Consider the following 22,492-nt stretch of genomic DNA (forward strand, 5'->3'; position numbering starts at 1 on the left):
CAATACCCCTGTTCCTCTGTGTGTGTGTGTGTGTGTTGGTCTTGGAGCTTGAGCTCAGGGCCTGGGTGCTGTCCCTGAGTTTTTGTGCTCTACCACTACTTGAGACACAGCTCTACTTCCAGTGTTTTGTTGGTTCATTGGAGATGAGTCTCATGGACTTTGCTTCCCAGGCTGGCTTTGAACAGTGATCCTTAGAACTCAGTACCCTGAGTAGATAGAATTACAGGTGTGAACTACCAGTACTAGCTGCCCATAGTCTCTTTCTGCTTCAATTCTTTTTCTGGACAGGGTCTCCCAATTTTCAACCAGGGCTGGCCTCGGATTTCAATCCTCCTACCTCTACTTCTCAAGTGGCCGGGATGACAACTGATTCCACCCTACCCAGCCCTCCCTTCTTGTCAGTTTTACTTAGCAGGCCTTTAGCAGTATGAGTGGGACTTGTAGCAAGTTACCAATAAGGCCCTCAGACTTTCGAGTCAGTGGCACAGAGTTTGCATTTAGAATAAAGTCAGCAAAGCACAAGAAAAGATGGTACTATTTTCTGGGTTGGTGTTCGTCTATTTTTTTTTAAACATGTTTAAAAAAATAAGGTCCCTCTCTCCCAACAAGCTTAGTTTGCAAATACAAATGGAAGGTGCACATTGAAAAAAAAAATGATCTCTAAATCTCTTTGCTCACAAAAGTTCTGGTGTAACTTAAAAAAATTCGTTCCCCCCCCCTTTACATGTAATTTCCTTAAAAAAGGCACCATATAATCTTCTATTAAATTAACGTTGGATTAAGTCAAGTGGCTGTACTAGATCCATTCAGCTTCATTTCTGGAAATTTCTCAGTTATCCTCTTGGGAAGGGTCAGAGTTTCAGAGCTTTAGTGCTGATGGCGTTATAAATGTCCTCCGTCATTGGCACATAGTCTTTTGCTCTGTCATCTAAGAAGTACAAGGGGTCTTTGATGAGCGCAGGGTTGAAGCCTTCCTCCACGAGGGTCACTTTGCGATGTTTAAAAGTTCCGGTGATCTCAATGGCGTCCTGAAAAAGAGATGCATCAATCCACACTGTGGTTGTGTTTTCCATTTTTATTTTGTCGGTCATGGGGCTTGAACTCAGAGCCTGGGTACTCTCCCTGAGCTTTTCTGCTCAAGGCGAGTGCTCTACCACTTTTGAGCCACAGCACCACTTCTGATTTTCTGGTGGTTCATTAGAGAGTAACAGTTTCATGAACTTTCTTGCCCGGGTTAGCTTTGAACCGTGATCCTCAGGTCTCAGCCTCCTGGTTGTGGGGCCTGAACTGGGCCTGGGCGCTGTCCCTCAGCTCTTCAGCTCAAGGCTAGCGCTCTACCACTTGAGCCACAGTGCCACTTCCAGTTTTCTAGTGGTTTATTGGAGATAGGAGTCTCACAGTCTTTCCTGCCTGGGCTGGCTTTGAACCGTAATTCTCAGATCTCAGCCTCCTGAGTAGCTAGGATTACAGGCGTGAGCCACCAGTGCCCGGCTGTGGGGAGATTTCTGAGCCAAGGGATTGAGGCAGATTAGATTATAGGGAAAGAATGCTCAAACAGCCCCCCTTTTCCTAGTCCTGCCTTCCTGACACACCCAGAAGTCCTGTCTCCACTCTAAAATAGTTTCCATGGCTACTCTTCTTAGGAAGTAATTCAGTGGTCACTTCTGCCTAGGAGCAGAAAAACGCAGCCAGTTCTACCCACATGGAGACACCTGCGCACTGGAACCTCTGGAGACCTTAGGCCCAGCCCACTCCTAAGGCTCTGCACACCTGCACCTGCGCATCTCAGACACCGCCTTACGATTATGGGATGGCAGCCTTGCACATGTGCAGATCCGCTTCCAAAAATCTGCTGAGTCATGACCCGCCATTTCCCTGAGACTCTTCAAAGCCTAAGAAACGAATTCTTAACCTGTGTGTTTGCTCTTGAGCCATTTAGCTTGGCCTGCTTTTCCCCAGCAGTCTTACTTTTCCCCCTCTCTTCATCTTGCTTTGTTATTTAACTTGTGTATGTATGTGTGTGTTTTCTTTGTGTGCCAGTCCTGGGGCTTGAACTCAGGACCCCCAGGCTCTGTCCCTGAGCTTTTATGTTCAAGGCTGGTGGTGCTCTACAGCTTGAGCCACAGCGCCACTTCTGGTTTTGTGTTTTGTTGTGATGCTTAATTGGAGATAAGTCTCACAGACTTCCCCTATGCAGACTGGCTTTGAACTGAAATCCTCAGATCTCAGCCACTGAAATGCCAGGAATCTGAGATCTTCACCCCTGAGAGCACCCACAGGTAAGAGAGTTTGGCAGCCCTTCCTTGGTCCTGGCTCATGGAACGCAGCGGGTAGTGTTGTTTATTAGAATGAATTTTAATTGAGATGCCAGAAGGTATCTTTTCTGATCTCGTTACCATATGCTTGCAGAGCTAATGTCAGTACCTTGTGTATGTCAATAGAACCTTAAATACATTTTTGTTTTGTTTTGGCCAGTCCTGGGGCTTGAACTCAGGACCTGGGCACTGTCCCTCAGCTGCTTTTTGCTCAAGGCTAGCACTTGAGCCATAGTGCCATTTCTGGCTTTTTCTGTTCATGTGGTAGTGAGGAATCGAACCCAGGGCTTCATGCATGCTAGGCAAGCACTCTACCACTAAGCCATATTCCTAGCCCTTAAATACATTCTTATATATTCTACCATGTCCAAGATCTAAAACTTCTTTTCTCTGGGTTTTCAGTTACACAATCACAGGCCTCAAAGTCCAAACATCAGAGTGTCAAACTAAGAAGGAAAAGAGTTAAGGTTTAGCCAATAGAAAAGCAAGCCCCGTAGTTAGGTTTCATAGCTCCAACTTGCTAATGACTCCTGATTAAAACCCACCTATCCCATGGTGAAGGACTTTGGTAGATTTCTGTCTTCTTTAAGTTTAGAAGGAGAGTTCAAACGTTTCTATTTGAGATGTGTGTCACCCCTTCCCTGTTCCCTGCCCTCAACCCCCTGGCTCCCATCAAGCAGACTTTGAGAGGTATTTGCTAAGACTCTTGGTGAATAAACTGGCTTATGATTTTACAGAGAAAGGAATTAGGATTGGATTTCTGCTTGCGGTATTTTCTGGTATGTTTTGTTTCCTCATTGCAGTACAATGGGTGTTTCTGAGTTTCCTTAAAAAGGCAGGGCAAATTTGGCAAGATAGGATCACCATGGACCCCCCCCTCCCTAAGAGTCGCCTCCAGGAAGTTAATTGGAGTTGGCAAGGTATTCTACCTGTATTCTCAGAAAGCGAGGCCTGGCATAACTGGGTAGATAATCAGCGATGTGCTGGAAGACCTTCTTTCCATTGAATTCGTGGTTCTCCTTCACCTTGATGGATGCCATGCCAATGCGACCCTCATGATCTAGAAGCGAGAAAACATCAGTTATGGTTTACTCATGAGGCTGTGCTGGTTTAAAGAACTGTAGATTCACTGGCTCACGCCTGTAATCCTAGCTACTCAGGACGCTGAGATCTGAGGATCACGGTTCAAAGCCAGCCCTGGCAGGAAAGGCCATGAAACTATTATCTTCAATAAACCACTAGAAAACTGGAAGTGGAACTATGGCTCAAGTGGTAGAGCACTAGCCTTGAGCAAAAAAGCTCAGGGATAGTGCCTGGGCCCTAAGTTCAAGCCCCAGGACTGGCCAAAAAAAAAAGACTTGTTCAAGGTCACACAGCAAATACTAGACAAGGTCAGGACTTAGATCTGTGGAAGTGCTCTACATCCTTGCTCATATTTCAAATATCCAGAGATATTTGGGTGGGACATAGCTTGAATTGTTGTGGTCCTGGGGCTTGAGCTCTGGGCCTGGGCGCTGTCCCTGAGCTCCTTTTTGCTCAGGGCTAGCGCTCTACTACCTGAGTCACCGCTCCACTTCGGCCTTTTTCTGTGATTCACTGGAGATAAGAATCTCATGGACTTTGCCACCCAGGCTGGCCTTGAACCAGGAGTAACTGGGATTACAAGCATGAGCCACTGGTGCCCTGGCTTCTGTGTGTTCTTTAGTTTGCATTGGCAAGTCTGTCATACCTCCTGGCACAAGTACTACCTTGGAGAGTTACTTATTTAATCAAGGTTCTTAATAGCTTTAGCTCTCTGCCCTTCAGAGAAGCTGAGGGACAGCAGGGTGAAGGCAGGTGGGGGGGTGAGCTATTTGGTGCCCTCCCATTCATGCCCGTATTCCCAAGGGGATGTAGATGCCACAGGGACAACTGATCCCTAGCAGCCTGCCCGTGAGTCCAGAAGTGTTTAGAACAATTACCATTGTTTGCTTACTAGGACACTGGTAATTAGCTGTTCAGATACTTTCTCCCTGATCCAGCAAGACCCAGGGGGAGCCCAGATCCATTTCCCTGAACTACTACTTAGCTGTAATCTGAGAGAGGAAAGGAACCTTTTCTTGGTCACCTGGGTCCCAGCTTTCAAAACTCTCTCCCGCGATGATTGTGTGTTTACCTACGGTTCTCAAGAAGGCAAAAACAAGAGGGATTTTTTTTCTCTCCCTCTATCTTTCTTTTAACAAAGAGATAACCCTTCATTTGCTTTCCCTCGTCAGAAGGAGGAAGGCAGAGTATCACACGCATTCTGTTTACAGGGTGGGGGAGGGGTCCTCAGGAATTTCAAATGTCTCCAATAAGTTTGTTTGTTTCTTTCTTTCTCTCTCTTTCTTTCTCTGTCTCTCCCTCCCTCCCTTCCCTCCTTCCTTCCTTCTTTCTTGTTGGTCATGGGGCAGGGCCTGGGCACTATTTCTGAGCTTCTTTGAGTCACAGCCTCACTTTCAGTTTTCTGGTGGTTCATGGAGATAAGAGTCTCACGGACTTTCCTGCCTGGGCTGGCTTTGAACTGCGATCCTCAGATCTCAGCCTCCTGAGTAACTAGGATTACAGGCGTGAGCCACCAGTGCCTAGCTTCAGTAAGTTTCCTGTTGGGGCCAGTGCAACAGAACTATATTGACTACTGCTAGCCAATATTTATTATTATTGATAATCAAGATATCTATCTATCTGTCTATCTATTGACTATCTTTGCTTCTTAGACTGGTTATACTGGGTCAAGAGGCCAATGGCTGATTTGGCTTCAGCCAAATTTGGGATTGATTGATTGATTTGGGATTCGTTCAGCCCCAAGAACAAGGTTCTAGTCTATAATAGTTGTAGGCTGGGTGGGCCTACAAATCAGTTCTGGTCAAGGGTTTTCTAGAACAGTGCTATTCAATCTGGCAGCAGCCACCAGTCAAAATGTGGCTACTAAAATTAAAATGTCAAACCAGTTAAGTAAGATGGGCAACAGAAGGCCTCACCCTATTGTACCAGCCATATTGCAAGCGGCCAGTAGCTATCAGACTGGAGAATGGAGAGAGAGAACATTTTCATTGCCCCTCCCCAGCCCCCAGAAATGCTGAGAACGGAAACGTCCTAGAAAATAGCTGGACCGTTCCGGTGTGACACCTAGAAATCCACTCCGTGTTTAAAGCTGGGTATGACAGGGCCTTGCTCCCAGCCAGCCATGGTAGAACAATGCCTTTCTTTAGATGGGCCTGATCCATTTCCAGGCTGATGGGGGCTGTCTTCATGGAGGGGAAGCCAGATGGCAGGTGGCCAGGTCTTGCCTCTGCCCTTGTTCTTTCTTGTCCTCTTTTGTCTTCTCTTCTCTCTTATACCTCAGTTAACTTTATGGGTTCAAACAGAGATTTTTACTATCTTTTTAAAAAAATGTTGTATCAGTACTATGGCTTGAACTCGGGGGCCTTGTGCCCAATGAGCTTGCTTGCTCAGCTGGTGTTCTACCACCTGAACCATGCATCCAGCTCTGCTTTTTGCTGGTAATTTTGAAGATGGAATGTTGAGGATTTTCCTGTCTGGGCTGATTTGGGAATTGTAGTTCTCCAGATCTGAGTCTCCTGTGTAGCTAAGATTATAGGCGTGAGCAACTGGTGCCTGGGTAGAGTTTTATTAGCATGTACTTACCTGGCACATGTACCCCATACACATTGACTTCCTCGACAAAATCAATCAGTCCTATTATGTCAGCAACTTCTGTGGTAGCCACGTTTTCCCCTTTCCACCTAGGAGGTTAACAGAGATGATCAGTGCCTTCCAGCCCAGGTTGCAATGGCAGAGAGCAAGTGTTTCCTCCAGCCCTTTTGGGGGGTGATTGGTTTCTCCATCTTGATCCCCTAACCTCCCCAACTTAGTCATGGGGTGCTGCCTGATACACAAAAGTAAAGGCACAATGAAGTGTGAACTTTCAATCCCGCCACATGCAATACTGTAGGTAGAATTTTGTGGTCTAATGTTTGAATGCATCCATGGCTAAGAAAGGGAAGGTACATCAGATGGAATGCACATTTAACCTGCATTTGATTTGATCCACAGTTGGAAACGGTGGAAGGTCCTGTCTTGAGTTGACCAGTCATAGTTGAGGACAATGGATGGACTGGATGTTCCTAAACCAGACACATGTTCCTGCCTTTGTTTCATTTGCTGTCGCTCAGCAAGTAAACTGTGTGTGTCACAGAGCGGTGCCAATGCATTTTTTTCCTTTTTACTCTGGGAATTCGGGAGGACTGACACCCCAAAGGGAGAGAAGGAAATGAAGCTCCATAGAAAAAAAACCAACCGGAATGTATCTCCAACTCTGTCGTGGAAATACACAAAGTTTTCACGATCAATCATTAAGAGATCTCCACTGTTAAAATAGACATCTCCCTTCTTAAAGACATCTCTCAGTTTTTTCTTCTCTGTTTGAGTCTCTCCACCAGCATAACCATTAAATGGTGTAAGTTCGGTGATTTTACAAATCAGGAGTCCAACTTCACCTAAGAAGAAAGCAAAATGTCACCCAGGTGCATCATTATTTCATGCCTGTAATCCTAGCTACTCAGGACCAGAGATCTGAGGATCGGGGTTTGAAGTCAGCCTAGGTAGAAAACTCTGTGAGACACTAATCTCCAATTAACTAGCAAAAAGTCCAAAGTGGACTGTGGCTCAAGTGGTAGAGCAACTGATTAGAAAACATAAGGACCAAGGTTCAAGCACCAGTACATGAATTCTAAGCTGTCAAAACTACACAAAAAGTCCACTGTACCTTTAGGAACTTTGATACAATATCCATTTGCATCGCGGACAGGTTCCTCCTTCTCTACATCATATTTAATCAGCTCGTAAGTTACGACTTTCTAGCAAAGTCAAAAACAGGTCATTTTGAGTATACTTTTTTTTACACAATCTTATAAAATACATAAAGTATGCCTATCTGTAGTATAAAGCTTGGTGAAATTTTACATTTGTTACAGCCTCATGTAATTATCACCTGGATCAAGCTATAAAATATTTAGCCAGGCACTAGTGGCTCACGCCTAGCTTAGCTGCTCAGTAAGCTGAGATCTGAAGATCCTGATTCAAAGCCAGCCAGGGCAGGAATGTCTGTGAGATTATTTCCAAGCATGAAGCCAGAACTAGAGCTGTGGTTCAAGTGATCAAGCACTAGCCTTGAGTAGAAAAAACGAAGGGACAGCACTCTGGCCCTGAGTTCAAGCCCCAGCACTGGCACCCTGTCCTCCTACAAAAAGCTATAAAACATTTTCTGCTTTATATAGAAAGTTTTTGTCAACAAGCCACTGTTCTGATTCATCATTATCAATTTTTTTTTTGCATGCGATTCTGACTATGACATCCTCATGATATATCTTGTAAGCAATCACCTGGAAACTAGCTACATGGGCTATTATTATTATTATTTTAAATGTACTTAACTCTTTGAAGGTAGTTCGATCTCCCGACAGCCCCGATTTTTCTGGGGTAATTCAGAAAGCCGATATTGCCTTCGGTGGAAGCGTAGAACTCATAAATGTGTATGTCCCCAAATCGTTTGAGAAACTCTCTCCACACGTCTCCGCGCAAGCCATTTCCCAGGGCGACTCGCACTTTGTGGTCCCGATCATTTGGTTTCTGGAGGAGTTGCGGGGAAGAAGAAGGAGACTCAGTTGAAACATCTGTGGAGAGTCTGTACTTACTGACTATACTGACTTTATTTCCTTCATATTTCATTTAGGCTAATAGTGGACTTTATTTCATCAAATATGTACGTGCATCGCAAATTCACCGTAGTCTCTGCCTTTCTGCTACCTTTTCTAGTCAAGCATTATATTCTGACAGAATTCTGATTTGACCACAAAAGATGAAGATTTTCCTGTTTTGTTTTTTTTGTTGTTGTTCTGGTACTGAGGCTTGAACTCATGGACCTCCTCATCTCTCGCTTTTAGGATCAAGGCTGGTACTCTACCACCACGTGAACCACACACCTCCAGTTCTGGCTTTGGCTGAATGGTTGGAGATAAGAGTCTCAGATCTATCTGCTTAGGCTGGCTTTGAACCTGTGTCCTCAGATCTCAGCCTTCTGAGTAGTTAGGATTACATGCATGAGCCACCGGCACCCAGGGAATTTTCCCATTTTTTAAGAGGTGAGAGGAGACAATCCAACAGAACCAGCTGAGGCCAACATCAAGTTAGAATAATGTGTTACTGGATTTCTTAACAGGGCTGGTGAACATCAGTGAATTTCCAGAAGGAGTTTATCTGTCAGAGATGAACATATTTTACAACTGGTAGCATCAAGAGAGAGAAGAGAGCCAGGCACTGTAATCCTGTAATCCTAGCTGCTCAGGAGGCTGAGATCTGAGGATAGTGGTTCAAAGTCAGCCCAGGTAGGAAAGCCCATCAGACTCTTATGTGTAGTTAACCTCCAGAAAACTGGAAGTGGTGCTGTGTTCTAGCCTTGAGCAAACGAGCTCAGGGACAGTACCCATGATCTAAGTTCAAGCCCGCCCTATATACACACTGTGGGTTGGGAGGTGTAGGTAGGGGGGAGAGAATATTCCACCAAACTATTAAGAGGCAACGCTGTTAGGTCTGGAGGGACTTATCCTCATTTAATAGGTACAGCTCGAGGTCACAGACCATTAAGCACAGAACAGACAATGAAACCTGTCCCAATGGAATGGGAAGGGGAGAGGAGGAGGCTGGCTCCCAGTTGCACCAGTGGCCTGGGAGGAAGCTGTTTTGTTATAAATAAAAATCACAAAGAAAAGGCAGTTTTCACGGTAAGGGAGCAGAAGGAGAGTTTGTGACTGTAAGAAATGACCTAAGGAAAGGGCTGTTTTTCATTCGATTCTACTCATTTATGAAGTTTAAACCAAAGGTCGCTTTTGTTTGTTTTGTTTTTGTACCATTTCTGGGGCTTGAACTAGAGCACCTGGGCACTGTTCTTCAGCTTTTTCTCTCAAGGATGGCGGTCTAGCACTAGATCCACAGCTCCCCTTCTGGTGTTTTGCTAGTTCAGTGGATGTAAAAGTCTCATGGACTTTTCCTGCCTGGGCTGGCTTTGAAGCTCAATTCTCAGATCATAGTCTTCTGAGTAACTAGTGTTACAGGTATGCACCATTGGTGCCTGGCCAAAGATAGTGTTAATGTCATTTATAGAGTAATTGATGGCCCTCAGGAGAATACAACCTGGTAGAAAAGACAGGTAAATTTATAAGTATAATTTTAACTTGCAAAATTCTGTTAACGGTGACCTTTTTTTTTGGGGGGGGGGCAGTCAGTGATGAATTCAGGACATGGGTCCTGTCCCTGAGCTTCACTTGGAACCACAGCTCCACTTCCAGATTTTAAGTAGTGGGGGCTGGGAAAGTGGCTCAGTGGTAGAGTGCTTGCCTTGCATGCATGAGGCCCTGGGTTCGATTCCTTAGCACCACATAAGCAGAAAAAGCCAGAAGTGGCACTGTGGCTCAAGTGGTAGAAGGCTAGCCTTGAGCTGAAGAGCCGAGGGACAGTGCCCAGGCCAAGTTCAGGCCCCACAACTGACCATAACCCCCCCCCAAAAAAAACCCCAACAACCCCCCCCCCACCAGATTTTAAGTGGTTTACTGGAGATAAGAGTCTCATGGACTTTCCTGCCTGGGCTGGCTTTGAACTGGGATCCTCAGATCCAAGCTTCCTGAGTAGCTAGGATTATAGGCCTTATACATACCAGTGCCCAGCCACTGTGACCTTTACTTGAATAACAAACAGAGTAGAACTGGGGTATAAATGCAAGGGAACTTGGGCTCTCCTTTCACATAAAATGTTAATTTATTGCATCAAATAGCAGTTGCCTTATTCATGTTGTTGTTACATTTGGTTTGTGGCCAAGTGAATTCAAACTATAAATAAATTTTTAAAAAAATCAAAAGAAATGAAAGACACGAAATTAAAAAAAAAATTTTCCTGAGTACCCATGATGCACTTCAGTGGAGGGGAGGGGCTGCCAATCACTCCCCAGCCATTAGCAGTTGTGTTTATAAGTTGTTGCCTGACCCTGAGGACCGTTACCTTGCTCTAGCATTTGTGGGAAGAAAAAAACAAAAACCTGCCTGCCAAACAGCCGAGGATGCCCTCCCCAAACAAGGTAAGAGTGAACATTTAGTGTGTCTGAAGTGAGAAGGTAAAAAGTTACGTGATGAAATGCGGCGTGTGTTCAGAGGAACTTGAACGGTATTACGGGTGAGAAAAACAAGCTCAAATACTGGCTGGACAAGGGCAAACTCGGTGCTCTGTGTCACGAGTTCTTTCTTCGTGCTCTCCTTGGAGTCACATGCTCGTGGCTGGTCAAAACTTAGGTGAAGCTCTTTCGAAGCGCCAGCTAGCTAGGTGGACAGATGCTGGGCGTGGAGGAAAATGGGGCACGTGGGGTGTTTTTTTTCTCTCAGGAGGTCAGGGTCCTCATGCTGAAGCTCCCAGCCAAAGGGCTCGGTGGGGTAAACAGGGTAAAGCATGTTGAATCGAGTTGGATTTTGTAGGAATCTCATGTCTTCTGCGCTATGGGTCATCGAATTTGTTCCCTCTTCGTAGTTGCCAAAGTACACACCAAGAGGGCGTCTGTCTGGCAAGCGCAGTGCTGTGGTTGTGTTTACTGCCTTTTGCTCTCAAGTGTTCCCATTTAGTTAGGTAATGATCTGTAGCGTTTCTCTGACTTATGGTTACTGTGCTCCTGGTAAAGACTGGTGGATATGCGGAGACTCCCCCCCACCCCACCTCCTCCTGACCATAAAACTTGCTAAATATTGGGGGGGGGGAAACAGTTTTCTTATTCCTTGGTGGTACTGGGGTTGAGCTCAGGGTAAGGACTTAACGAAAACCACCTGACTTGGTGCCTAACTGCTCTCAGGCCTGGAAAAAAACCACCAAGATGGCCCTGCTATGAGTCAACGCAAGACTTGCTTTCTTTCTTTTTTCTGGCCCTGGAGCTTGAGCTCAGGGCCTAGGTACTGTCCCTGACATTTTGTGCTCAAGGCTAGCACTCTCTCACTCGAGCCACAGCTCCACATCCAGTTTTTTGGTGGGTCATCAGAGATAAGAGTCTCACAGACCTTCCTGCCTGGGCTGGCTTTGAACTGTGATCCTCAGATCTCAGCCTCCAGCGTTGCTAGGCTTTTTTTACACCAATGCCTGGCTCATTTCCCTCTCAATTGTGTGGTAGTAGGTTCTCTAGCTCATTAAGTCATTCCTCCTCCGACGACAACTATTTTCTTAGAGCATACTACTTGTAAGTAATCTCCAACCCTCAGGGTTGTTCAGGGTGGCTGCATTTACAGGGAAATGGATGGATGGATGGGCCTGGTAAATAATCTGTTAAGTCAGGCCCAGAGAGACAAAGGATGCATGCTTACTACTCAAAGGTGCAAGTTAGATCTAAGTTATCACTCTATGTAGATGGGCTGGGAATGTGGCTAGTGGTAGAGTGCTTGTCTGGTATGCACGTAGCCCTGGGTTCGATTCCTCAGTACCACATGAACAGAAAAAGCTGGAAGTGGCGCTGTGACTCAAGTGGTAGGGTGCTAGCCTTGAGCAAAAGAAGCTCAGGGACAGTGTTCAGGCTCTGAGTTCAAGCCCCCCCCCAAATATGTATACATATTCAGAGTCATATGCATATATATATATATATATATATATATATAAACAAATTAGCTAAAGCAAGATGGATGCAGGGGAGGATTTTAATGGTGTGACTCCTTTGAACAATTAACTTACAGTTGAAACAAGATAAATGCCAGGAAGCTGAAATCTGATGTCTGCAGAGCAGGAAGGATTGAGGTCGAAGGGGCGGGGGTAAACAAATGGAGAGAGGAGGGTGGGAGAAGGCAGTTATAATGTTCAACGCACATGCGTGAAAAATTGAACTGGGAAGGTTGAGGGGAGGGGTGGGGTTGGGGAGGAAGATGGGAGGGGTGAAGCTGATCAAGATGCATTGTCCTCACCAACTGACGTTTGCAATTGAAACCCCTTTGTACAACTACGTAATGATAATAAAATTATAAAAACCGTGGGTGGCTGGGACACGCACACACAAAGGCTGGGCTGCAGGTGAATGCATGCAGGTGCTCTGGTTGGTGGGAGGCAGGCTGGCCATACAGCTGACACCTGTGGCTGGCAGGTAGCTGTTGATAATCACAATACCTCAGGCTCAATTTTCACCACACAACTAAGGTATTTTATTATACTAGCAGAAGGGATTAAGTCTCCAAGCTGTAAATATTTGTAGGCGCTAATGGGAGGTTGTGGAACCTTCCATGGTACCTAGTTCTCACCTACGCTTTGTGTTCACCAGTGGCTGAGAGCCGATCTCTCATTTCCCTTAAGAGAAATGATTCTCTAACCAAAGCTAATTCTCGAAGGAGCTGACTTTTAGGTCAAGGGTTACCTTGAGCTAATAATAATCCAATCTGTGTTATCTTAGGTAAGTAAAGAACACAACCAGAATGTGCTAAGTTACACAGGATTTGTCCTGAGTTACACTTGAGGAAATGGAGGATTGGGGAAGTTTACAATAAGGAGCCCCAAGTCCACAGAGATAGCCAAATAATTGCTCCAGGATTCAAGTAATACACCGTGAATAAGGTTTTGTTTTCACTGGAATTCTCTCTCCCCGTCTGCTTGCATCATTTTCTGTTTGTGTTTTCTTCCTCACTGTCTAGGAAGAGCTAACCACATGCTTCCCCTGGGGAACTTGATTGCATGACCTGATTTCATTATTGTCCATGATGCTTTTTTTCATACAGGACTAGCTGATTATGCCTGAGGACTCTTCTTTTTGTTTCCTGGGTCCTGTGTTTCCCTCTCTTTTTTCACTGTCCTGTTTGGAACATTTTTTCTTGTAACTTCCTGAAGAACACATATAGATAAGTTGCGCATGTGTGCACAAATGCGCGTGCACACACACACCGAGTTGAGTAGGTGTACGTGCGTGCATGTGAGTAAACGCTGATCCTGGGGCATGAACTCAGGGCTTGGGTGCTATCCTTTAACCTTTTTGCCCAAGGCTAGCTCTCTACCACTTGAGCCAGAGCTCCACTTCTGGCTTTTTGATAGTTCACTGGAGATAGTGTCTCACAGATTTTCCTGCTCAAGGTTGGCTTTGAACTGTGATCCTCACTGCTGCCTGTTTCAGATGGCTTTTGACAGTGGGTTTTCATAAGCAGAGAGGTTAAGAAGTAAAAACGGGTAACAAGGCAGAGGAGAATAATCACAACAAAAGTAATAATAATTACCATCTAATGTGGTCGCTTACGTGGGCACATTTGATCTTGATTGACCACGTTATACACAACAAGCCACTAAGAGTTTAAATAGAAAACAGCTACGTACGAATCTGACGAAGCGTACCATGACCCCCAGTAACTTGCATTCCTATCTTATCTATTTCAAAAGATAATAAAACACCAAGGAAGTGCTGTTACCGGAGGTGTATTGCATAAATACCGGAGCAGTTCACCAATGTACTGAATGACAGTGACGTTGTATTTTCTACAGTCATCCCAAAACTGGCTGGCAGAAAATTTGCTCCTCAAAGCAATCGTAGCACCTACAGAAAAAGGCAGAAAGGATTAAGGAAGGGATAAGGTAGAAAAATCCTTCAAATGAGATCTGTCATCTTTTCTGTGTGTGTCTGTGTGCACACGTGTGCTGTACAGGGAGCCTGAGCTCAGGGCCTCGTGCTCTTGCTTGGCTTTTTTGATGAAAGCATCACTTGAGCCCTAGCTCTACTTTTAGCTTTTTATTGGTTAATTGGAAATAGAGAGTCTTGTGAATTTGTCTGTTTGTTGATTTCAAACCTCCATCCTCAGATCTCAGCCTTCTGAGCAGCTAAGATGACATGTGAAGGCCTTGAGTACTTGGCTTTGGATCTGTCGTTTTTGAAAGGTAGTCCACTTTAAAGTCAATTATGTTGACAGGGACATGCTGAGTATTGAATGTCTTACAATCCTTGTAAAAACGAATGCGTCATGGTTTTGTGCTATGAGTTTCTCATCAACAAGAGAGAAGACTCTTAGAAAAATCCATCCCAGAGGCTGGGAAGGTGGCTCAGTGGTCGAGTGCTTGCCTTGCATGCATGAGGCCCTGCGTTCGATTCCTCAGCACCACATAAGCAGAAAAGGCCGGAAGTGGCACTGTGGCTCAAGTGGTAGAGCGCTAGCCTTGAGCTGAAGAGCTGAGGGACAGTGCTCAGGCCCAGAGTTCAGGTCCCACGACCAATGACAACAACAACAACATCCATCCCATTAAAGGTCATTATTGTCCTGCAATCCTTTGAAGGAGGTTAGAATGATACAAATTGTGGTATTCCCCCCTTCCTCCCCCCCAGCTTGGGTTCAGTGGTTGAGCAGGACGTATTTTGGAAGGTGAAGTTTGCGTTGGGAATATGGGGTGCCCTCTACGCATGAGTTCTGCTGTGGTGAGAGTGGGAACTTACCGTTGACGATGCATCCGTGCAGGCCAATCATCAGTGCCGCGCTGTGGTACAGCGGCAGGGTGGTATAGATGACGTCGTCCGCCCTGATTCCGCTTGCCAAGGACAGGCCGGTCGCGTACCACAGGCGATGGTGATTGATGGTGGCAGCCTTTGGGAGCCCTTCGCAAAGATGTAAGAGAAGGCATGAGTGAGCCATGTTTGGTGGGTCATGGTCTGAGACAGAAGGAGGGAGAGAGGGAGAAGAGACACAGAAAGAGAGATCTGGCTTAGGTAGCTTCATTTTCCTATACTTGGCGAAAAGGATGTGGAAGGCCACGAGCAATTACACCAGGAGTTGGTTCCTGTAATCAGAGACTAAACAGAGTAAATGCATAGAGACATGGTTCCATGGACTCAACTCTGTCATTAGGGCCAAAGGAGCTAGATGGACTCTTGAAGGAGTTAAATGTGGTTCTCAGTGTTCCAATAAAACTTTATTTAAACAAGCATGTAGGGGGCTGTATATGGTCTTTGGGGCTATATTTTGTGGACTCCTGAGTTAAGCAGATGTTACTATAGTAATCTGAAGACTGAGCTTTTGCTGTGCTGACCACTTTGCAAGATACTCTGAACATTTCACATGATTTTTCTAGTTCTGGCGCTGGGGCTTGAACTCAGGGCTTGGCATATACACTCTCTCGCTCTCTCCTCTTTATTTTCCCTCTCTTTCTCTCTCTCACCCACTCTCACTCTTTGCCCCTCTCTTTCCTTCCTTCCTTCCTTCCTTCCCTCCTTCCTTCCCTTCCTTCCCTCCCTTCCTTCCTTCCTTCCTTCCTTCCTTCCTTCCTTCCTTCCTTCCTTCCTTCCTTCCTTTCTTCCTTTCTCCTTTCCTCCCTTCCTTCCTCCCTCCCTCCCTCCCTCGCTCCTCTCTCCTCTCTCCTCTCTCCCTCCCTCCCTCGCTCCTTTCTCCTCTCTCTCCCTCACTCCCTTCCCCCCTCTCTTCCCCTCCCCACTTTCTTTTGTCCTGGGGCTTCAACTCAGGGCCTCAGCACTAAGGTTTTTGTTTTTGTTTTAATCCCTCTCAAGGTTAGTACCACTTAAACCACAGCTCCACTTCTTTTGGCTTTTTTGTGGTTAATTGGAAAATAAGAGTCTCATGGAATTTCCTGCACAGGCTGGCTTTGAACCACAATCCTCAGCTCTCAGCCTCCTGAGTAGCTAGGTTTACTGGTGTGGACTACCAGCACCTGGCTTTGGTTAATTTCTTTATCTGTTTTATACCAATTGGAAGGACAGCTATATAGCAGGAAGAAACACAATAGAGATACAGCCAATGAAATAAGATCCGTTCCCACGAGCAAAGAGCTAAATCCCCGGACGTATTAGTTACCGATAAGTTTTGCTAAAGAAAGAGAATATTATAAAAGCCTAAGCCAACATTTAACCCTTTAAGGATAGGCACTAAAAGGATTGTTTTTAAAGAATTATTATTGTAAAATGATGACCTGTGGTTCCAGATGTATAAATGTAGACAGCAGGAGTAGAAAAAGTGACTTCCGAGCGCCAGGACTCTGGGATGGGGTCAGCTGATGCCTCATCGACCTTGTCTAGTAAAGAGCTCACACCATCTGTGAGGGAAGTCCGGCTCACATAGTAGACAGACACACCATCTTTTTTCAGGCTTGGTAACACCTCTTCAACAGCTTCTTGTAGTTCTTAATTGCATTGGAAAAAAATCCAGACAAAGTCAGTCCATTCAGTTTCTCTTAAGTCCACTGTGTTTATGTTTTGCTGAAATGAGGACTGGAGGTGTGACTTAGTGGTAAAAGCCTGCTTAGCAGGTGCAAGGCCTCGAGTTCAAACCCCAGGTTATGACGAGTGATGCTTAGAACTAGGCTCTCTTCCTCCTCTGCTTCCTTCCTTCTCAGTATTATACAAAGGGGCTTCAATATGTCTGTTTATGAGTACAATAGGTATGCACCTCAATACTAGAGCTTGAACTCAGGGCCTGAGTGCTGTTCCTTAGATTTTTTTATTTTTTGCCAGTTCTGGGGCTTGAACTCTCGGCCTGGGCTCTGTCTTTTGCTGTTATCACTCTACTCTCTAGCGCTCTACTACTTCAGCCACAGTACCATTTCTAACTTTCAGAGTAGTTTATTGGGGATAAGAGTCTCACAGACTTTCCTGCCTGGGCTAGATTCAAACCTTGATCATCAGATCTCAGCCTTCTGAGTAGCTAGGATGACAGGCATGAGCTGCCTGCTCCTGGCTTTCCTTTAGCCTTTTCTGCTCAAGGCTGATATATTACCACTTGAGCCACAGCTCCACTTCTGGCTTTTTGGTGCTTAATTGAGACAAGAGTCTCATGGACTCTCCTGCCTGGTCTGACTTTGAATTTCAATCCCAAATTTGACAAGCCTATTTTCTTTTTTTTTTCAATGTTGGGGTTTGAAGTGTGTCCTCACACTGGCTAGGCAGGTGCTGTAACCACTGAGCCATGCCTCCAGCCCATCGTAAGCCTGTATTCTGATCTTTTCAAACAGTCATAGTACAGTAATCCATGAAGACCATTTGAAGTGTCCAGTAAACTTGAATTCAGTGAAATAGGCATTTTTCGATCATATACATGATTGTTTTACAGCTTTTCCCCCCAAAGTTGTGTGTGTGTGTGTGTGTGTGTGTGTGTATACACTAAGTCACAAATATTTCTTAACTGGTCATACAAACAAAAAAGGTTATGAGTTTATATTCAAACTTTATTTCACATTTGCCAGTAGGATTTTCGTGTCTTTAATCCATAAGCTAAAACTGCTTTTATATTCACTTGTCTGGAAGTGAATTTACTTGTTTTTCACAGAAAGGTGACAGGATACCCCAGGGATCTATCTCGGGAGATGCCACCTGCTTCAATTCCCAGCTGGGCATGCATGATCCCAGTGACCAGGGCTGTCACTGCGAGCGATGCACTGAGATTTTGTTAAAAAAAAGAAAACAAAAACATATCTCAGGCTAAGGACTCATGCAATGGAAAATAAGACATCAAGCAGTCCCAAAGGGTTTATATGAAACATAAAGTAGCCAGCTCTTTATAGGAAAAGCACGTCCAAACTCAGTAGCTCCATTTTCAATGAGCTGCACTTCATTATCAAAATCAGACCTTGCCCACTGATTCCTTTCTTCTCTTTCCTTCTTTCTCCCTGTTCTCTCCTTCCTCCCTTTCATATCCCTCCCTCTTTCTCTCTCTCTCTCTCTCTCTCATCCTCCTTCTGACCTCTTTTTTCTTTTCTTTTTTTTGCCAGTCCTGGAGCTGAACTCTGGGTCTGGGCACTGTCCCTGAGCCTCTTTGTGCTCACGTCTACCACGGTGCACTTCCGGAATTTTCTGTTTCTGTGGTACTGAGGAACGGAACCCAGGGCTTCATGCATGCTAGGCAAGCACTCTACTACTAGGCCATATTCCTAGGCGCCCCTCCCCCCCTTTTTTGGTAATTCTTGTAAAGTCTTCTCACCTAACAGTGGTAGTCAGTTAGCACACAAAAGCTCAAATAACTCCATCAGAGGCTGGGTTTCCTAGTACTCTGAGTATGGTACTCCCTGAGTACTAGAAGGGGGAAGGTCAACTGTCCTGTAGTCCTGACCGCCATCTTCTGGTCCTCATGGTGACTAGGGGGCCTGAAGTGGCCCTTCAGGATCTCTGTGAATTAAAGGAACTGATCTGCTTCCCTTGTCAGCCAATCAGTAGAGGAGACTGTGGGGTGTGATGGCTCGCCTTGGGCCAAGCGGCTCTCTTTAGCTCAGGCCAAATGCTACAAAGGGTCTCAGCTGAGAGTTTGTCCTGAAGGACATTTACCCAGCACTACTACGCCTGTCATGCGTCCTAATAACCACGGCTGACATGTTTCATTTGTTTAGAGCAGTTTGTTAAGCAGCCTTCCGTGTGTCACTTTAATCTCACAACAACCTTGTGATGCAGATACCAGTCATCTTATTTCTACCAATGAAAGCTTACAGAGTCGGATGCTGCTAGCTCATGCTGTCATCTAAACTATTCAGGAGGCGGAGAGGGTCATGATTGAGAAGCCAGCCTGGGCAGGAAAGTCTGGGAGACTCTTTTTTTTTTTTTTTTGGTCCGGTCATGGGGCCTGAACTCTGGGCCTGGGCGCTGTCCCTCAGCTCTTCAGCTCAAAGCTAGCGCTCTACCACTTGAGCCATAGCGCCACTTCCGGCTTTTTTCTTTTTGCTTATGTGGTGCTGAGGAATCGAACCCAGGGCCTTGAGCATGCAAGGCAAGTGCTCTACCACTGAGCCACCTTCCCAGCCCTCTGGGAGACTCTTATCTCCAATGAACCACCCAAAAGCCAGAAGTGAAGCTGTGGCTCAAATGATATGGCGCTCACCTCGAGCAAAAAAAAGCTCAGGAACAATGCCCAGGCCTTGAGTTTCAAGCCCTAGTATCAGCACAAAAATAGAAATTTCTATGCCTGAGATTTCAGTTTTAATTTCATTCTTTGACAAGTTACCCTCTACGCAGAGAGATATATTAGCTAGAGGAAACAATACTACAAATTCATTTAGTTTTTACTAACTCTTGTTACAAGTTTTTCAGTAAGAGTTAAAACTGTCATCCCAGAACAGAAAAGACTAGGTGCACGCCTGTAATCCTAGCTACTCAGGAAGCTGAGATCTAAGGATCATGGTTCAAAGCCTGCCCAGGCAGAAAAGTCCATGAGACTCTTATCTCCAATTAACTACCAGAAAACAGGAAGTGGAACTGTGGCTTGAAGTGGTGGAGCACTTGCCTTGAACAGAAGAGTAAAGAGACAACATTCAGGCCCTGAGTTCAAGACAAAAAAGTCTATACAAGGATGGAGCTAGCTAGCTAGCATGTGCCCAGGTGCCCAGCTTCTATACTTTTTTCCCCCTTGAAGTAGAATACACTCATTAAAATAGAGAGTTATGCTAGGGGCCAGGGATCCACGCCTATAATCCTAGCTACTCAAGAAGGTCAGATCTGAGGATCGCAGTTCAAAGCCAGCCTAGGCAAGAAAGACCACGAGACGCTTTATCTTCGATTAACAACTAAAAAAAGCCAGAAATGAAGCTTTGACTCAGGTGGTACAGTGCCAGCCATGAGTGAAAAAGCTAAGGAATAGGGCTCAGGCTCTGAGTTCAAGATGCGGGACCTGCACAAAAATAGACAAGATAGATAGATCGACAGAGACTTACATGATTAAATATCTCTAAGCTCCCTCCCAACTGCAAAGAACGCCCCCAATCAGCCTGCTCACCACATGGCACCGGAGCTAGCTATGTGACTTTGGACTCTGAGTTCCTCTGCTTTCAGTAACTGTTCTGGGTCAGGGTTTATCTTGGGCAAAGGTAAGTCAACAACTTGGAAAAATCATAGAGCTGTTTGCTTTTTTCTTCTTCAAATGCATGACTTCTCTCAAAGGTTAGTTTGCACATTTCTCCACGGCACACCTAACTACTAAAACATACCACTTTGGACTCTGTTTTGTTCTCTTGCAGGTTACAGAGCATTTCTTTATTGTGTATAAAGGTGATCTGGGAGAAGTAGAATGGTGTCAAAATGAAAGCCTGTGGCCTTTCTCAAAGATGAATTTCATGCTATCAAGTGCTTCACAGCCAATGCAAAGTCCAGTTTAAGTCTGATTTGAATGTAAGACTTTCATTATACCTGCTGTAAACCTGATGCTGTCAGCTGGAACTGAACACTGCTTCATTAGGAAAAAGGTCCTGGCTAGAAATTTCCATCCTTAGGTGTGGTGACATGATACCACACTTGGAAAAAATCTATACTGTGGAACTTTGCTTCATGCACAAAATATTATTATTTGTGTCAGTACTAGGGCTGGAACTCAGGGCCTGAGCACTGTCCCTTAGCTTTTCCACTCATGGCTGGTGCTCTAGCACTTGAGCCACAGCTCCATTTTCCAGCGTTTTGGTGGTTAATTGAAGATAAGAGTCTCTCTCACAGACTTTCTTGCCTGGGCTGGCTTTGAACTGTGATCCTCAGATCTCAGCCTCCTGAGTATTTAAGGCATGAGCCACCAGTGCTTGGCTAACACAAAATTACCTGCAGTCGATATGTTCAAGGTATATATGAGGCACACATGAATTGTGTTTGACATGGGCTGTATTTCCAAGATATCTCACTACATATATGCACATATTCCAAAAGTTGGGGGGCGGGGAGGGATGTAGCACAAAACACTTCTGGTCCTAAGCATTTCAGATAAGGCCTTCTCAACCTATGTATAGTTGTATTTTTTATTTTATTACAGAACCAACCTCAAGGTCAGTCATTTAATCCTGAGCTCATGTGTCAATGAAATTCAAAGCCCTTCAGAGTCCCTCAAAGGGAGCCTGAGATTATTAAGGAGAAAATAGTATTTAACTGCCTCCTGAGGTGGTACAAAGATCACTGTGTTAATAACTTCCCTCTTCAGAAGGCTGGGAAGAAAAACAACACACTTCTCAGAGTCTTCCAAAGGTTGTAAAGTTCTTTATTTTTCCAGGCAATTAGATATTGCTGGGAATTAGTTTGCAAAGAACTCTGTCCTTCAAATAATTGGGCTGCCTGAATTATCGATCATTAATTATTTTGCGCCACATGGCACAGATCTATACACTTCCTGGCTGCGCACAGGAAATGGATAGTTCATCTCTCTCTGGCACTGTCCCGTGCCCCTCAGTTTCCCCAGCTAGGAAAAGAAGGACAGAGCAGGATGATGCTCGATGCCTTCCAAGTCTAACACTTCCACCTTGACATGGGGAAGTTGGGCAGATCTAGGCTGGCATGTTCAGATTCTGTTCCTCAGTGGCCTGTTGGTGGTGGCGATGAGGAGAGGTAGCACTCCCTCCCCGGCTCATGAAAGCATCCAGTACAGAACTTGGCACGGAAAGGCATTCTGGAAAGGGTGGGGCTTTTTGACTCCCTCTGCTTTGTCACTGACATCACTGAGCCCACATCTGGCAAAGGCTCTTCGTATTGATTGGCAGAAATAACCCCTGATCTTTTCTGCTCAAAGGCACACAGGACAACGCACTGTGTGGAGGAGAAAGGGTGAAGTTTGGTGGCTAGCGTTTGGGAGGAGAAAACTGGCAGCCTTGTAATGTGTTCTGTTTCTTTCACACCTGCTTAACCATTTTGGGGGGTGGGTGGGTTGAGAGTCTGGTAGGTAACATACAAATAAAGGGTGTGTGTGTGGGGTCACTGCTTTTATAGATGCAGTGGGGGCTTGCCAAAGGCACTACAGCAGATCCCCCAAATCTTAGGCATCCCTGGGAGTCGGCTTTCTCCGAGCGGTGAGAAGCGAGGGAAGCTGACAGCTCCTAAAAGCTGTCTTGGTGAGATTCTATCTGATAGAACACGAAACACAGGACAGAGAAGGGATGCGATTTTTTTCCCCCCATCAGATGCAAGAATGAAGCGTCTTTTGGGATCACCTTGAATTCACATTCAAGACCCTCTGCCTTTTAATGCAGATGTTGTAAAGTACTGGTTTCAGTGTGGACTTCAGAGGTGGACAGCCTTGGTTAACCCATCGCCCTTCGGCTCTGTGACCTCCCCTGACAAGCTCACGCCTGTAATCCTAGCAGCTCAAGAGGCTGAGATCTGAGGCTTGTGATTCAAAGCCAGCCCGGGCAGGAAAGTCTATGGAACTCTTTTTTTTTTGTCGGTCGTGGGG

General features: G+C 45.4%; 1 protein-coding gene across 1 annotated transcript in view; it reads right to left on the reverse strand.

Annotated features, from left to right (window-relative positions):
• Positions 1-523: 523 nt before the first annotated feature.
• Positions 524-22,492, reverse strand: part of Slc27a2 (solute carrier family 27 (fatty acid transporter), member 2) — a gene marked incomplete at its 5' end in the record, with an annotated part of 42,264 nt that continues 20,295 nt past the window's right edge. Inside the window, 9 exons of the mRNA XM_013009960.1 lie at positions 524-1,028; positions 3,245-3,375; positions 5,982-6,079; positions 6,634-6,832; positions 7,102-7,192; positions 7,770-7,964; positions 13,790-13,914; positions 14,803-14,961; positions 16,287-16,498. Coding sequence (XP_012865414.1) covers positions 852-1,028; positions 3,245-3,375; positions 5,982-6,079; positions 6,634-6,832; positions 7,102-7,192; positions 7,770-7,964; positions 13,790-13,914; positions 14,803-14,961; positions 16,287-16,498 — 1,387 coding nt within the window. The remainder of the gene's footprint in view (positions 1,029-3,244; positions 3,376-5,981; positions 6,080-6,633; positions 6,833-7,101; positions 7,193-7,769; positions 7,965-13,789; positions 13,915-14,802; positions 14,962-16,286; positions 16,499-22,492) is intronic.

This window comes from Dipodomys ordii, unplaced genomic scaffold (genome assembly GCF_000151885.1).
Source record: "Dipodomys ordii isolate 6190 unplaced genomic scaffold, Dord_2.0 Scaffold11, whole genome shotgun sequence".
In the NCBI taxonomy this organism is placed as follows: Eukaryota; Metazoa; Chordata; class Mammalia; order Rodentia; family Heteromyidae; genus Dipodomys; species Dipodomys ordii.